The following is a 16827-nucleotide window of genomic DNA, read 5'->3' on the forward strand; positions in this document are numbered from 1 at the left end:
GGGTCAATGGGGTTCAGTGGGAGTCAAAGGGGGTCAATGTGAGTCAATGGGAATCAATGGGGGTCAATGGGAGTCAATGGGGGTCAATGGGAGTCAATGGGAGTCAATGGGGGTCAATGGGGGTCAGTGGGGTTCAATGGGAGTCAATGGATCAATGGGGGTCAATGGGAGTCAAAGGGGGTCAATGGGAGTCAATGGGAGTCAATGGGAGTCAAGGGGGGTCAATGGGAGTCATTGGGGTTCAATGGGGGTCAATGGGAGTCAATAGGGGTCAATAGAGGTCAATGGGGTTCAATGGGAGTCAATGGGAGTCAATGGGGGTCAATGCAGGTCAATGGGGGTCAATGGGCATCAATGGGAGTCAATGGGAATCAATGGGAGTCAATCGAGGTCAATGGGAGTCAATGGGAGTCAATGGGAGTCAATGGGGGTCAATGGGGGTCAATAGAGGTCAATGGGGTTCAATGGGAGTCAATGGGAGTCAATGGGGGTCAATAGAGGTCAATGGGGGTCAATGGGAATCAATGGGGGTCAATGGGAATCAATGGGAGTCAATCGAGGTCAATGGGAGTCAATGGGAGTCAATGGGAGTCAATGGGAGTCAATGGGAGTCAATGGGAGTCAATGGGTATCAATGGGGGTCAATGGGGGTCAGTGGGAGTTAATGGGAGTCAATGAGAGTCAATGGGAGTCAATGGGAGTCAATGGGAGTCAATGGGGGTCAATGGGAGTCAATGGGAGTCAATGGGAGTCAATAGGGGTCAATGGGAGTCTATCGGGGTCAATGGGAATCAATGGGATTCAATGGGAGTCAAAGAAGGCCAGTGGGAATCAATGGGAGTCAATGAAGGTCAATGGGGGTCAATGGGAGTCAGTGGGAGTCAGTGGGGGTCAATGGGAGTCAATGGGAGTCAATGGGAGTCAATGGAGGTCAATGGGAGTCAATGAGAGTCAATGGGAGTCAATGGGAATCAATGGGAGTCAATGGAGATCAAAGGGGGTCAATAGGGATCAATGGGAGTCAATGGAAGTTAATGGGGGTCAATGGGAGTCAAAGGGGGTCAATGGGAGTCAATGGGGGTCAATGGGAATCAATGACGGTCAATGGGAGTCAATGGGAGTCAATCGAGGTCAATGGGAGTAAATGAGAGTCAATGGGAGTCAAGGGGGGTCAATGAGAGTCTATGGGAGTCAATGGGAGTCAATGGGAGTCAATGGGGGTCAATGGGAGTCAATGGGAGCCAATGGGAGTCAATGGGGGTCAATGGGAGTCAATGGGAGACAATGGGGGTCAATAAGAGTCAATGAGGGTCAATGGGAGTCAATGGGGGTCAATGGGAGTCAATGGGAATCAATGGGAGTCAATGGGAGTCAAAGGGGGTCAATGGGAGTCAATGAAAGTCAATCGAGGTCAATGGGAGTAAATGAGAGTCAATGGGAGTCAAGGGGGGTCAATGAGAGTCTATGGGAGTCAATGGGAGTCAATGGGAGTCAATGGGGGTTAATGGGAGTCTATGGGAGTCAATGGGGGTCAATGGGAGTCAATGGGAGTCAATGGGAGTCAATGGGGGTCAATGGGATTCAATGGGAGTCAATGGGGGTCAATCCAGGTCAATGGGAGTCAATGGGAGTCATTGGGAGTCAATGGGAGTCAATGGGAGTCAATGGGGGTCAATGGGAATCAATGACGGTCAATGGGGGTCAGTGGGAGTCAATGGGAGATATTGGGGGTGAATGCTGGTCATTGGGAGTCAATCGGAGTCCATGGGAGTCAATGGGGGTCAATGGGAATCAATGGGAGTCAATGGGAGTCAATGGGAGGCAATGGGAGTCAAGAGGGGTCAATGGGTGTCAATGGGAGCCAATGGGAGTCATTGGGGGTCAGTGGGAGTCAATGGGAGTCAATGGGAGTCAATGGAGATCAAAGGGGGTCAATGGGGATCAATGGGAGTCAATGGGAGTTAATGGGGGTCAATGAGAGTCAAAGGGGGTCAATGGGAGTCAATGGGAGTCAATGGAGGTCAATGGAAGTCAATGGGGTCACTGGGATTCAGTGGGAGTCAATGGGGGTCAATGGGGTCAATGGGAGTCAATGGGAGTCAATGGGGGTCAATGGGAGTCAATGGGAGTCAATGGGAGTCAATGGGGGTCAATGGGAGTCAATGGGGGTCAATGGGAGTCTATGGGGGTCAATGGGTGTCAATGGGAATCAATGGGAGTCAATGGGAGTCAATGGGAGTCAATGGGGTTCTAAGGGGGTCAATGGGGTTCAGTGGGAGTCAATGGGGGTCAATGGGAGTCAATGGGAATCACTGGGTTCAATGGGAGTAAATGGGAAACATTGGAGGTGAATGCGGGTCATTGAGAGTCAATTTGAGTCAATGGGAGTCAATGGGGGTCAATGGGGGTCAATGGGGGTCAATGGGAGTCAATGGGACTCAATGGGGGTCAATGGGAGTCAATGGGAGTCAATGGGGGTCAATCCAGGTCAATGGGAGTCAATGGGAGTCAATGAGGGTCAATGAGATTCAATGGGGGTCAATGGGTGTCAATGGGGGTCAATTGGAGTCAATGGGAGGCAATGGAAGTCAAGGGGGGTCAGTGGGAGTAAAAGGGGGTCAATGGGTGTCAATTAGAGTCAGTGGGAGTCAATGGGAGTCAATGGGGGTCAATGGGAGTCAATTGGGGTCAATGGGAGTCAATTGGGGTCAATGGAGGTCAATGGGGGTCAATGGGAGTCAATGGGAGTCAATGGGTAGTCAATGGAGGTCAATGGGGGTCAATGGGGATCAATGGGAGTCAATGGGAGTTAATGGAGTTCAATGGGAGTCAATGGGGGTCAATGGGAATCAATGGGAGTCAATCGAGGTCAATGGGAGTCAATGGGAGTCAATGGGAATCAATGGGAGTCAATGGGAGTCAATGGGGGTCCATGGAAGTCAATGGGGTCAATGGGAGTCAATGGGAGTCAATGGGGGTCAATGGGAGTCAATGGGAGTCAATGGGAGTCAATGGGAGTCAATGGGGGTCAATGCGAGTCAATGGGAGTCAATGGTGTTCAATGGGAGTCAATGGGAGTCAATGGGGGTCAATCCAGGTCAATGGGAGTCAATGGGAGTCAATGAGGGTCACTGAGATTCAATGGGGGTCAATGGGTGTCAATGGGGGTCAATTGGAGTCAATGGGAGGCAATGGAAGTCAAGGGGGGTCAGTGGGAGTCATTGGGGGTCAATGGGTGTCAATTAGAGTCAGTGGGAGTCAATGGGAGTCAATGGGAGTCAATGGGAGTCAATTGGGGTCAATGGAGGTCAATGGGGGTCAATGGGAGTCAATGGGAGTCAATGGGTAGTCAATGGAGGTCAATGGGGGTCAATGGGGATCAATGGGAGTCAATGGGAGTTAATGGGGTTCAATGGGAGTCAATGGGGGTCAATGGGAATCAATGGGAGTCAATCGAGGTCAATGGGAGTCAATGGGAGTCAATGGGAGTCAATGGGAGTCAATGGGGGTCAATGGAAATCAATGGGGTCAATGGGAGTCAATGGGAGTCAATGGGGGTCAATGGGAGTCAATGGGAGTCAATGGGAGTCAATGGGAGTCAATGGGGGTCAATGCGAGTCAATGGGAGTCAATGGTTGTAAATGGGAGTCAATGGGGGTCAATGGGAGTCAATGGGAATCAATGGCAGTTAATGGGGGTCAATGGGAGTCAATGGGGGTCAATGGGAGTTAATGGGGGTCAATGGGAGTCAATGGGAGTCAATGGGAGTCAATGGGGGTCAATGGGAGTTAATGGGGGTCAATGGGAGTCAATGGGGGTCAATGGGAGTCAATGGGAGTCAATGGGGGTCAATGGGAGTCAATGGGGGTCAATGGGAGTCAATGGGGGTCAATGGGAGTTAATGGGGGTCAGTGGGAGTCAATGGGAGTCAATGGGAGTCAATGGGGGTCAATGGGGGTCAATTAGAGTCAATGGGAGTCAATGGGATTCAATGGGATTCAATGGGGGTCAATGGAGGTCAATGGGGGTCAATGGGGATCAATGGGAGTCAATGGGAGTTAATGGGGGTCAATGGGGTCAATGGTTTATGGGGGGGTCTATGAGGCTTATTGGGGGTCTATGGGGTCCTATGAGGGTCTATGAGGGCCTATGGTGGGCCTTTGGGGGGTCTATAGGGGCCTATGGGGGTCCTGAGTGCTCCTAAGTGGGTCTGTCGGGTTCTATGTGGGGTCTTTAGGGGCCTGAGGGGTCAATGGAGCCCTATGGGGGGTCTAAGGGGGTCCTATGGGTGTCTATAGTATTCTTTGGGGGGACTATCGGGGCCTATGGGATTCTATGGTGGTCTATAGAATTCGATGGGGCTATTATGGGGACCTATAGGGGTCTGTGGGGGTCTATTGGGGCCTAGGGGGGGTCTGTGGGGTCTTACAGGGGGTCTATGGGAGTCTATGGGGGCCTATGGTAACCTATAGGGTTCTATGGGAATCTATGGGGGCCTATGGGGCCCTATGGGGTTCTATGGGGGTCTATGGGTGGCCTATGGTAACCTATAGGGTTCTATGGGAGTCTGTGGAGGCCTATGGGGGCCTATAGGGTTCTATGGGAGTCTATGGGGGCCTATGGTAACCTATAGGGTTCTATGGGAGTCTATGGGGGCCTATGGGGCCCTATGGGGTTCTATAGGGGTCTATGGGTGGCCTATGGGGCTCAATGGGGTCTGTGACAAAAGGTTGGGGGGGGAAAGGGATTTTGGGGTGAATAGCGGCAATAAAAGGCAAAAAAAAAACGAGTTAAAAAGGAGGAGTTTGAATGGGGGTAGAGGGGGGAGGGAAGGATGCCGGTGACCATGGCAACGGGAGGTGGGACGGTTGTCATGGAGATGGGTTTGATTGACAGGAGCTGCCATGGCGAACGGGGGGTGGGAAGCACTGGTTGCCATAACAGATCTATGGGGCTGGATGTACATCTATGGGGCTGGACGCACATCTATGGGGCAGGATACACATCTATGGGGCTGGACGCACATCTTTGGGTCTGGACACACATCTATGGGGCTGGATGCACATCTATGGGGCTGGATGTACATATATGGGGCAGAATGCACATCTATGGGGCTGGATGCAGATCTATGGGGCTGGATGCACATGGGGTCCTTATAGATCCTATGGAGTTCTTGGGGGGACCTGAGTGCTGTTATGGGGGCCATCAGGTCAACCCTTAGAGCCCTATAGGAGCACACAGCCGTCATGTCAACCCTTAGAGCCCTATGGAAATACACAGCCATCAGGTCAACCCATAGAGCCCTATAGAAATACACAGCCATCAGGTCAACCCATAGAGCGCTATGGGAGCACACAGCCATCAGGTCAGCCCTTAGAGCCCTATGGAAATACACAGCCATCAGGTCAACCCATAGAGGCCCAATGTTCTAGAATTAGGGTCCCTTAATTAGGGTCCGTTAATTAGTGTCCATTAATGAGGGTCATGCCAGGTGAGGTAAGAAGGACGTGACAGGGACAGATGTGTTGTTATTGTCTATTTATTGGGATTTTGGGGGATAGGGGGGAGGGGCTTCTCCCACCTCCTATAGGATAATGTGTGTGGGGGGGCATCTCCCATCTCCTATAGGATTAATTGGGGGGGGGGCTCTATAGACATCCGTATGGCTCTATAGGTATCCATAAGTCTCTATAGGCATCCTTAAGGCTCTATATGTATCCATAAGGCTCTAAAGGTACCCATAGGGCTCTATAGGCATCCTTAAGGCTCTATAGGCGTCCTCAAGGCTCTATAGGTATCCTCAAGGCTCTCTAGGCATCCATAAAGCTCTATAGGTATCCTCAAGGCTCTATAGGTACTCTTAGGGCTCTATAGGCATCCTTAAGGCTCTATAGGCGTCCTCAAGGCTCTATAGGTATTCTCAAGGCTCTCTAAGCATCCATAAGGCTCTATAGGTATCCTCAAGGCTCTATAGGTACCCATAGGGCTCTATAGGCATCCTTATGTTTCTATAGGCATCCATAAGGCTCTATAGGCAGCCTTAAGGCTCTATAGGCATCCATAAGGCTCTATAGGCAGCCTTATGGCATCCATAAGGCTCTATAGGTATCCATATACTTTGAAAGCTGAATGTTTATAAGTCCATGGGGCCGGATGGGTTGCACCCTAGAGTGCTGAGGGAGTTGGTGGATGTGGTCGCAGAACCACTGTCCATCATTTTCCAGCAGTCTTGGCTGACTGGAGATGTCCCAGTGGATTGGGGGCTGACGAATGTGACGCCCGTCTTCAAAAAGGGCCGGAAAGATGATCCTGGCAGCTACAGGCCCATCAGTCTCACCTCGGTGCCTGGGAAGGTTATGGAAAGTGTTGTATTAGACGAAATAGGGGGATATCGGGCTGTCACGCGACAGGCCCTCCCTAATTTCTGGAAGGATCGATGACGTGTACTAGAGAGGCGTACACGAAGAGCATAGTTTATATAAGTGTGTGTTTGCTTTAAGAAATCGCCATTTTGCTGCTCACCCTCTTGGTGTTACTTCGGTAATTGGCCCAGCTGCGGACTTCTAGGGTCTTAAATTCTACAAATGGTGACCCGCCGACGTGATAAGCTGCGATTTACAACAGTGCAGACTGATAAGGAGACTTAGAAGACCTAGAAGAGACGGGGGCAGCTGTTAGCATAACGGCAAGGATCCTACCACGGACGGCGTTTCACTTCCCTTTGCCGTGGGTGGTAGAAGCCCGGGACGGAGAGATCGTGGCCAAGATTCTTCGTCGGGGGAGAGAGAGAGAGCGCTCGGAATCCCCAGGAGCTGTCTGGGAAGCGCCCAGGGGCGGCCGGAGACGTGGGCCGGGGCGACATGGAAGCCGTTATCAAGGTAATTCTTCATGCCTGTAAACTTCACTGTGGAAAGCAGACTCCTTCTAAGAAGGAGGTTACAGCAGTCCTCTTGCTGCTGGAGAAAGAAGGACTATTAGTATCCCCCTCTGATTTATACAATCCTGACAACTGGGATAGAATTACGACCGCGTTATCTCAGCGAACGCTAGCCATCCGTAGGGTGTCGGAATTCAAGGTCTGGGGATTTATCTTAGAGGTGTTGAAAGCGGCTCGGGAGGAGAAACTCGCAAACCAGCGCGCTAGGGAGCTATTGGGGTTGGAGGCGGGGGGGAATCTTGTCTCTTCTGCAGGTTCGGAAGGGGCCAAGATGGCGCCGACCCCCTCAATCCCACCCAATGCTTCACCTTCGAGAACAAGCCAGAAGGAAGTTGCGCAAGACCACTCTGACCAGGACGACACCCAGCCCCCACCTCCTTATCCTGCTTGGAGCCCATATCCTTCCTTGAAACTTTTCAGGGACAAGGGGGGAGGGAAGCCCACTGAGGAATGTGGAGTTATTTGCATATCTGATAAGAACGTACAGGGGGCGGATAAGCCGAATGGGGGAGGCGTGGTGCAGCCAATGAAATCTGAGGTGGGCAGTACTTCCCTACTGTCGGGTTCTGCCTGCTGCTGTGTCCACTCCCAAAAAGGGGTGGATCGCACCGCCCAGTACGATAGTGGACGTGGATGTGGGGGTGGTGATTCGATGTGGGCAGCACAGGAGCCCGCCCAGGGGGGATGTGGCCCCTCAGCACCCACCCATGAGTCGGCTGGAGGAGTTATTGCACAACGTGGGAAATGTGATAGCAGGGAGCGTATCAGTGAGGTGTTGTTTTCTCTTTGTAAAGAATACTGTGGAGAAAGTGCTCCATCTGTGAAGGAGATTGCTGCAGTACTTAGTTATCTTGAGCGGGACAGGGAACTTTTATCACCCTGCGAGATCCTGGACTATCGTAAATGGGATCCGCTCACTGATGTGCTTGCAGAGCATGCAGAGACTACCCAGACGTTTGCAGAGCTTGCGACCTGGGGTCTGATTTTGGGTTCTCTTAAAGCCTCCAGGATGGAGGGGAAGCTTGTTGAAGCGTGTTTGTCGCTTGGGCTTGTACTTGACCGGGACCAGCCGGGAAAAGCAGCTGAGAGATTGGATCAGGGAGAGCAAGTATTACAGCCAGTCACTGCTCCAGTGCTAGCTGCGCCTCCCGGAGAGAGGAAAAAGTTGCAGTCAGCTGCTGCTCTAACGGCGCTGGTTGCACCCCCACAGGGAGATGGTGAATTCCAGTCGACCGCATCCCCTCTCGACCCCTCTCCTTTGTCATTGAGGGGCGGGGAGTGCGGGCGCGCGGTTAATTCAAGTGGTTGGAGAAGTAGGCGTGTTCCAGACCCGGGGGGAGCACAAACGTGGTGCTATCCCGGGGGGGGGAGTAACCAGGTCCAAAGGGGACCGACAGGGCCCGCAGCTGCAAGTTGTTCGCTCGCTGTGGCTCCTGCTGCCTGCCTGTCATGCAGGGGACCGGGGCTCGATTCGCTGGCGCGGAGCCGCTCCGCCTTCCGGCATCGGGCTGCTGGCTGCTGCCGAGAGTTTCGTTTGCCTCTAGCTTTAAACACAGCGGAAACTTTGACGGTGCATGGCCCTGTGCTCTCTCATGACACTGAAAGCCTCGCATGCGTGATTCTCAAGTGGGTGCAATACACACTCTGGAAAGAAGGGTGGATGACAGAGCTTGGGAGAGTGTTGGCAGCTGAGCAGGATGATTCCTTTCACCCTGTGCATGGTATAGGCATGCAGGGGAGGATTGGAGCAGAGTGCTTGGGATATAAGTTTAGTCCTGAGATAATGCAGCTGGTGGGTCTTGATATTCAACCACATGTAAAGACACTATGGGATGTGCAGAATATGGTAGGAACCCTCCAGTGGGTTCGGAGCGCTTTGGGAATGCCTTCAGGATTGAGGAAACTCTTGTATGGTCAGCTAAAGGGATCCAACGCAAAAGAAGAACCCAAAACTCGGTCTAACGAAAGGGCTGCAGCTTGGCAAAAGATCGTACAGAGCTGCATGGAAGGATCGCTTGTGCAGCATGAGACTCTTAGTCTCAGGGCGATGGTTTGGCAGAATTCCAACAGTAGTTGGCAGGCTGCTGTCTTCACAAACAGAAAGGTCAGCGTGCAGATGCTTGAGGTGATGGCTGTAACAGCTGCAGTGCACCTCTGGCGAATGATACCCTCTAACATTGTTGCAGATTCCATCTTTGCAGTCAAGCAGTTGGCCCGGATGGGCCAGGAAGGTCTCTCAAGTACAGAGGCTGCTGGAACTCTGGAAGAGGCCTTGGTCTTCCGCACAGCTCCTGTTGCACCCTTACGTGTGTGTGATCACTCTGGGGTGCCAAGCCTTTTTGCCACAGGTAATGCAATAGCAGATAAAGTTACCAGCACACCTGTCATTGGCCTTGGATCGCTGCAGATCTGGCAAATGGATGTCACCTGGGAGCCTTGCTTGTCTCCCTGCCAATGATTGGTTATTGCTGTGAGTACCTCCTCTATTGTCATTATGGCCACTCAGCATGTCAGGTCTGGCTCGACTGCAGTCCGATACCATTGGACAATCGCTGTTGCTGTGGTTGGTTTACCCAGTCACGTTAGGACTCACAATGGGTCCTGCTTCATTTCTCGCTTTACTGACTATGGGAAGTGGGATAAGAGTTCTTTCTTTACAGGAGCAGTCAATGGGGAATCTGGTACCTGAGGTTGTTCTGCTCCTGTTGGTCTCAGTGATAAGTATCGCTCGAACAACAAGTGCAGGGACCTTTGGGATTCAGTCTGGAATTGTTGGGTCTCAGCCAACAGTAGATTCACATAATCTGTGGTTACAACTTCACTTATCTCTTAAGGTGTGATCTTCTTATCCTATAGGTTGAGATTCTAGTTACCTAGTCGCTACATATCAAGTACGCGTTAATGCAACGATGGTGCATGTTGCCGTGTGCTGATGAGCTGATGGACGCTATCGAGGAAATGGACAGAAAGACTTTGACGGATGTTCACCATACAGAGAAGATACATCAGGCGTAAGAAGAATGAAGAGGGATGGAAAACATCGCGGACAAGAACTGCTTCTCGAAAGGTTCCTGACAACAAGAGGACTATTCAATCACTTGCTCCACACAGTTGTGGTGGTGTTTTCATAACATGGTTGTGCCTTATGCTACTAATTATATTATAGAGAGTTTGTTAAGGTTTAGTTAAGGGTTCATATAGAGTACTATATAATATTAGTTATGGTAAGAGTGTATTTTAAGGTTATGCATAGTATGTTAAGGTATAGCAAATAAGACGGATAATTCAATAGAGTTTCTTTAGGTATTTCCATTAGAGTATAGAATACCATCGAATGCAGGATAAGCTTTAAGCATTGGTTAGGTTTATAGTGTTGCGTATTGTAACGGGTTAAGTTTTCTTAGCATGGGGAGGGGGAGATGTTGTATTAGGCGAAATACGGGGATATCGGGCTGTCACGCGACAGGCCCTCCCTAGTTTCTGGAAGGATCGATGACGTGTACAAGAGAGGCGTACACGAAGAGCATAGTTTATATCAGTGTGTGTTTGCTTTAAGAAATCGCCATTTTACCGCTCACCCTCTTGGTGTTACTTCGGTAATTGGCCCAGCTGCGGACTTCTAGGGTCTTAAAGTCTTCAAACCACGGTTTATTTGTAATACACAATGCTGACAACGTCTTTTAGTTGGAATCTTAGTATCTCTCGTACCCTGATCGACCAGTTCCAAACTTTAAGAGTATTCCCAGTCAGCTTAACCTTCAATTATTAGATACAAGGTGCCAAACACTTGTAGCAGATGATGATAATGGTCATACAACCTATAACTCTTGTGATTACAGCTAGGAGATCCCAGGTTACCATTTGAGAGCATAGCCACTATATCCCATACCCGTAGGAGAGACCAGCCTAGGTCTGACCTACAGCCAACCACCTGGGGGAGAGCACTTGCTCGTTTTTCAATACATATGACTTAAAGCTCCCCTTCATAGGAACTCCCCCAAGGACTCTTCCTACCCCAGCAGCAACCTAACCCGTGAGTTCACCTCCCAAGGGGCAGCACGGATGGCTATACTCTGTGTAGGATGTCTCCTCACAATTTATAGGCTCCCCTTACCATACACATACATCATCCACCTATGGATGGTTCTTGTCTGTCCCCTCAGTGATCATGTGTAAATGCCAGACCTGGAAAGCTCTGCTCCTGGCCCTTAATAAAAAAAGACACACAGACAAGGACAGGGACTCTCTGACTCCCCCTTTGCAGGGCTGTCATTCAGCTGAGGCAATCAGTGCAGGTGTCTGATCTCCAGATGTAAAACCCTGGGGTTGAAAGGAGATTCACTTCCCAAAGACCAATGGGAGATGGGATTCCTCTTGACTCAAAGCAGACGAGCACAAGGAGTTGCCTGCATGCGTGAGCCCCAGGTCTGAATCCTTAGTGTTTCTTAAGATGGAAGTTACTTGCTCAAAAACAGACACTTGATGAGCACAAGGTGCCTGTGGTGCTCATGGATGTGTGCAGCAGTGCCTGCAAGCTGTGGTAGACAACATCTGAGAGAGCTGCCTCCTTCCTGAGCATCAGCTGGAGGCCAGATGGGGCATGGCAGTATTCGTGGCATCCTGAATGAAATCAGATCTGGTCGGCATTTAAACAGCTCTTCTTCCAACCTCAGGATCAGTGTGTCCCTGTGAGCAAGAAATCAGGAAATGGTGACAGGAGACCTGCGTGGATGAGCAAGGAGCTCACACAGAAACTCAAAAGGAAAAAGAAGGTGAACAAAATGTGGAAAAAGGGTCTGACCACTTGGGAAGAGTACAGAAATTCTGTCTGGACATGCATGGATGTAACGAAGAAGGCAAATGATCACCTGGGATTAAATCTGGCAAAAGTGATAAAGGATAAAAAAAAAAATGATTTTCTGACTATATTGATTGTAAAAGGAAGGCTAGGTAGACTGTAGGTCCCCTACTAAGTGAGGAGGGTGTTCTGGTAATGGGGGATGCTATAAAGTGGAAACAATGAAAGCCTTCCTTGCTTCTGTCTGCAGCAAAAAGGCTCTCTGTCAGGAATCCCAGACCCTGGAGCTTATTGAGAGAGTCAGGGGAATGGAAGACTTCCCATTAGTTAGGGAAGAGTCAGGCAATGAGTGGATTTATCATATCCCCTACCATGCACCAGCTCTGGTAAAATTGAATGACACAATGGGGTATTGATAACTATGTTGAAAGCAATGGGAGGTGGAACATTTACGCACTGGGAGAAGCATTGTGCAGAAGCCACTTGGTTGGTCAATACTAGAGGATCTGTCAATCGTGATGGTCCTACCCAATCCAGCCCCCTACACACTATAGAAGGAGATAAGATCTCTGTTGTACATGTAAAGAACATGTTGGGAAAAGCTGTTTGGGTCCTTCCAGCCTCTGGAAAGGGCAAACCTCTCTGTGGAATGTTTTTTGCCCAGGAACCTGGGTGCACTTGGTGGGTGATGCAGGAAGATGGGGATGCTCAATGTGTACCACAAGGGAATTTGATGTTGGGAGAGTGCAGTTATTAATTCCGTCTATATATATATGTATACAGACCGGTGTGTGTAATGCATGTTAATTATTGTTTATTTCTATATAGATATGTTTTCTAAGCATGATGTAATGATGTAGAATAAGGGGCGGAATGTCATAGTTTTGTAGTTTTTCCGATTGGTATTCCACATATTATGGTTAGTAGAACTCCTTAGGTCATTGCCGCTGTTCTGTTGGTTTCCTTGAGCCTAGCTCCCATCTGCCCACCCTGTTCCCTTTTAATTTGTTGGGGCCCAGGGGGGCCACAAGCCTACTGCCCCCTCTGTCATGGACATAGATTGATCTAGATAACTACAAGACATTGCCAGCAAGGAGACCAGCCCTGGCGCAGCCATTCATTTTACCGATTACTGACTGCTGTCCCAGAGTGCTGCTGTAGAGAAAACAGGGCTTTATTGATACACGCAAGACCTTTCAGGCCTGCACAAATGCGAGGACTTGAGAGCATTGTGGCAGTGTAAATAGAGCAAGATTGAAAAGAGCATGTTGTGCTCCTGTGCCTATGGCTGTACCTGCACACGACCCAGGCAAGGAAGGAAGAGAGAAGAGATAAGAAAAAGTCTATTTTGAAAGCTTTTTAGGTACCTTTTAACCAACTAGGGAATCTGGTTTCATGTTTACATGAGCCCTTGGAGTGAGAAAATGGAAAATGGATTGGAAAGAAATAGTGAAATAAATTGCAGGGTATTTTTGCAGATTAGTGTATCACAAATAATCAAAAATAGAAACTAGTCTAAAAAATAAAGAACCACCACAGGGAATTATGTGAGGAAGATGTGCACTTTATTGATTGTGAAGTGTGTATTGCAACAACATGCTGAGAGCATGCTTGATCTCCCTGTTCCTCATGCCGTAGATAATAGGGTTTAGAGTTGGAGGAAACACAGAGTACAGAATTGCCATCATCAGATCCACAGATGGGGAGGAAATGGAGAAGGGCTTCAGGTAGGCAAAAATGCCAGTGCTGACAAATAGGGAGACCACGGCCAGGTGAGGGAGGCACGTGGAGAAGGCTTTGTGCCGTCCCTGCTCAGAGGGCATCCTCAGCACAGCAAGGAAGATCTGCACATAGGACACCACTATGAAAACAAAGCACCCAAAGGCTAAACTGACACTAAAAATGAGAAGCACAACTTCCCTGAGGTAGGAGTCTGAGCAGGAGAGCTTGAGGATCTGGGGGATTTCACAGAAAAACTGGTTGACAACATTGCCTTGGCAGAGAGGCAGTGAAAACGTACTGGCAGTGTGCAGCAGGGAATAGAGAAGCCCAGCGCCCCAGGCAGCTGCTGCCATGGTGGCACAAGCTCTGCTGTCCATCAAGGTCCCGTAGTGCAGGGGCTTGCAGATGGCAACGTAGCGGTCATAGGACATGATGGTGAGAAGGGATAACTCTGCTGACATGAACAAGACAAAGAAAAAGATCTGTGCAGCACATCCTGTGTAGGAGATGGCCCTGGTGTCCCAGAGGGCGTTGGCCATGGCTTTGGGGAGAGTGGTGGAGATGCAGCCCAGGTCGAGGAGGGCCAGGTTGAGGAGGAAGAAGTACATGGGGGTGTGCAGGCGGCGGTCGCAGGCTATGGCTGTGCTGATGAGGCCGTTGCCCAGGAGGGCAGCCAGGTAGATGCCCAGCAAGAGCCAGAAGTGCAGGAGCTGCAGCTGCCGCGTGTCTGCCAACGGCAGCAGGAGGAACTCGCTGATGGAGCTGCTGTTGGGCATCTGCTGATCCTGGGCTTGGAGTCCTGTTCAGAGTGCAGAAGATAATGACAAGTGCAGACCATTCTCAGAGACACTCCTTCTGCTGCACTGTGAAATGTTTTCACTCTCTTATGGCAGTGTTCATTTAGAACCATTGCATGCATTTAATTTAATGAAGTTCAGCATTGCTTAAGCAGAAGAAGTGTTTGGAGATGTAAACATCCTTTGATTTTCTAATATTATCCCATCTCCCTGGATATTTCCATATGTTTCATGTCTGATGTCTTTACCCCAATTGCTCTTAGAGCCCCCAGCCTCTGTGACTTCCAGTTTCTGTTTGAAAAAGCTGCCTGTTGGCAGGTTAGGTGAATTATTCATGTCTACAGAAAATGATGATAATTTCAACTGGTTCCACCCTGCGAGAAAGGAGAGACTGAAAGCACATCACGTGTTTCACAATACAACTGTTTGATGGAAGAAAAATACTCAGAGCTGTGACAGCCCCTTTTAGATTTCTGCCTCCAATCCTTTCTCCCTCCTATCAGAACGGGAAATGGAAAATCCCTGCCTTGGCTCTGCTCTTGAAAAGAACCCTCACAAACATCCTGCTGTGCAGTGGAGCTGTGATCCCCCTGCCCCAGGCAGCAGCTGTGGCAGCACAAGCCTTTCTACCGGGGGGCTCCTTCCCCCCTCAACACGTCTCCCCGCAGCACCCTGGACAGCTCCCCGGGCAGGCTGAGTGCTGAGCCTGGCAGGCGGCAGAGTCCCATAGCCGGCACACAGCCCCTGGGGCACAGCAGGGACCCTGCTCTGCAGGACAGCCCTGGGCACCCGCCTGCAGCCCCAGCTGCACAGCCTGCAGCCGTGATGCGACACACAGACCTCAGGGCTGTGCTCTGACGCTGCAGCATGGAAGCCCTCAGCTGGAGCGGAAGGCTTTTTTCACTGTAAAGAAACATACAGTGCCTGCAGCCAGATCTGCTATGGGATATCCCACATTTAGATAACCCTCTATCAAAAGCAGCTGCATTACGTACTGCAAGAGACTTACCGTGTCGTGTTCTGTGAGCAATGCTCCTGCAGTGAGCTCACAGCCTGCTCACACCATACACATCCTGTAAGTTCTCTCCAGTTTCTCTCCTCTCTGTCTGGCTGTGCTGTGCACAAGAGCTGCTCCTGGGCACAACTGTTTCTCTACAGCACTGCCCACTTGTATGAGCTCCCTGTGTCCCAGGAGCCTGGCCCAGCTCAGCAGCAAAGAATGACATTTTTATCCTTCCCACTCATCTCCCTTGAGATGACCCTGGGTCCCCACGGCCATCAGCTCCTGAAAGACAACAGCATCATAAATGTTCTTGAAACAAGTCCCGTCTTGTTCAGCATCTTTATCAATGACCTTGACAAAGGGGTAGTGGCCACCCTTAGATATTTGCTGATCATAAAAAGTTGGGAGGATTGGGAGGATTTGCAGACATACTTGAAAGCTGTGCTGCTATTCAGTGAGACCTGGACAGGCTGGAGAGCTGAGCAGCAAGAAAACAAATGAGTTTTAACAAAAGCAAATGTGGAGTCTTTCGCCTAGGGAGGAATAATTGCATGCACCAGGATAGGTTGAGGGATGAGCTTCTGGAGAGGAGCTCTGCTGAGAGGGACCTGGGTGTCCTGATGGACAACAGGTTGGCCATGAGCCAGCAGTGTGCCCTCATGGCCAAAAAGGCCAGTGGCATTCTGGAGTTCATGAAAAGGAGCATGGCCAGCAAGTCGCGGGAATTGATCCTCCCTCTTTACTCTGCCCTAGTAAGAACTCATCTGGAGTACTGTGTCCAGTTCTGGGCTCACCAGTACAAGAAAGACAGGGATCTCTTGGAAGAAGTTCAACTGAGGGCCACAAAGATGGTGAAGGGTCGGGAGCATCTCCCCAATGAAGAAAGGCTAAGTGAGATGGGTCTGTTTAGCCTTGAAAAAAGAAGATTAAAAGGGACCTGATCCTGGTCTGTAATATCTGAGTTGTTATATGGATGTCATGGGGGACAGTATCAAATGCCATGCTGAAATCAAGGCTGACAACATCCACCGCTCTTGCCCCATCAACCCAGCCAGTGAAAATGTCATATAAGGCTACCTGGTTGGCTGAGCATGACCTACCTTTGGTGGACACATACTGACGACTCCTGATAACCTCCTTTTCTTCCAACTGTCTGGAGATGGCATCCAGCACAAGCTGTTCCATCACATTTCCAGGGACAGAGCTGAGGCTGCCTAGCCTGTAATTGCCCGGATCTTCCTTCTTGCCCTTTTTGAAGACCAGAGTGACATTGTCTGTCGTCCAGTCTTCAGGCACCTCCCCTATTCTCCAAGACCTCTCAAAGATGATCGTGAGTGGTGCAGAAATCACTGCTGCTAGCTCCCTCAGCATCCATGGATACATCCCATAATGTCCCATGGCTTTATGAACATCGGGGGGCGTTGCCAAGGCAACAGCGGGAGATTTAAACGGGTGCAAACCCGTCAGAGACCCTTTTGATCGCCGTGGTTCGCTGCTTCGGAGCTGCCCCTGGCAGAGCTGAGGCTGTTTATCGCGGGGTGTCCAGGGGATTCGCTCGGCTCTTCCCTCA

General features: G+C 50.2%; 1 protein-coding gene across 1 annotated transcript; it reads right to left on the reverse strand.

Annotated features, from left to right (window-relative positions):
* Positions 1-13300: 13300 nt before the first annotated feature.
* Positions 13301-14233, reverse strand: LOC140265424 (olfactory receptor 14J1-like). Its single transcript, XM_072361346.1, has one exon. The coding sequence runs from the start codon at positions 14231-14233 to the stop codon at positions 13301-13303; it is 933 nt and encodes a 310-aa protein (XP_072217447.1).
* Between the last annotated feature and the right edge of the window lie 2594 nt (positions 14234-16827).

The sequence above is a fragment of the Excalfactoria chinensis genome, unplaced genomic scaffold, assembly GCF_039878825.1.
Source record: "Excalfactoria chinensis isolate bCotChi1 unplaced genomic scaffold, bCotChi1.hap2 Scaffold_85, whole genome shotgun sequence".
Lineage (NCBI taxonomy): Eukaryota > Metazoa > Chordata > Aves > Galliformes > Phasianidae > Excalfactoria > Excalfactoria chinensis.

What these genes read in the sequence shown, in the direction of transcription:
- LOC140265424 (XM_072361346.1), bottom strand. Translation starts at nt 14,233, where the DNA reads ATGCCCAACAGCAGCTCCATCAGCGAGTTCCTCCTGCTGCCGTTGGCA.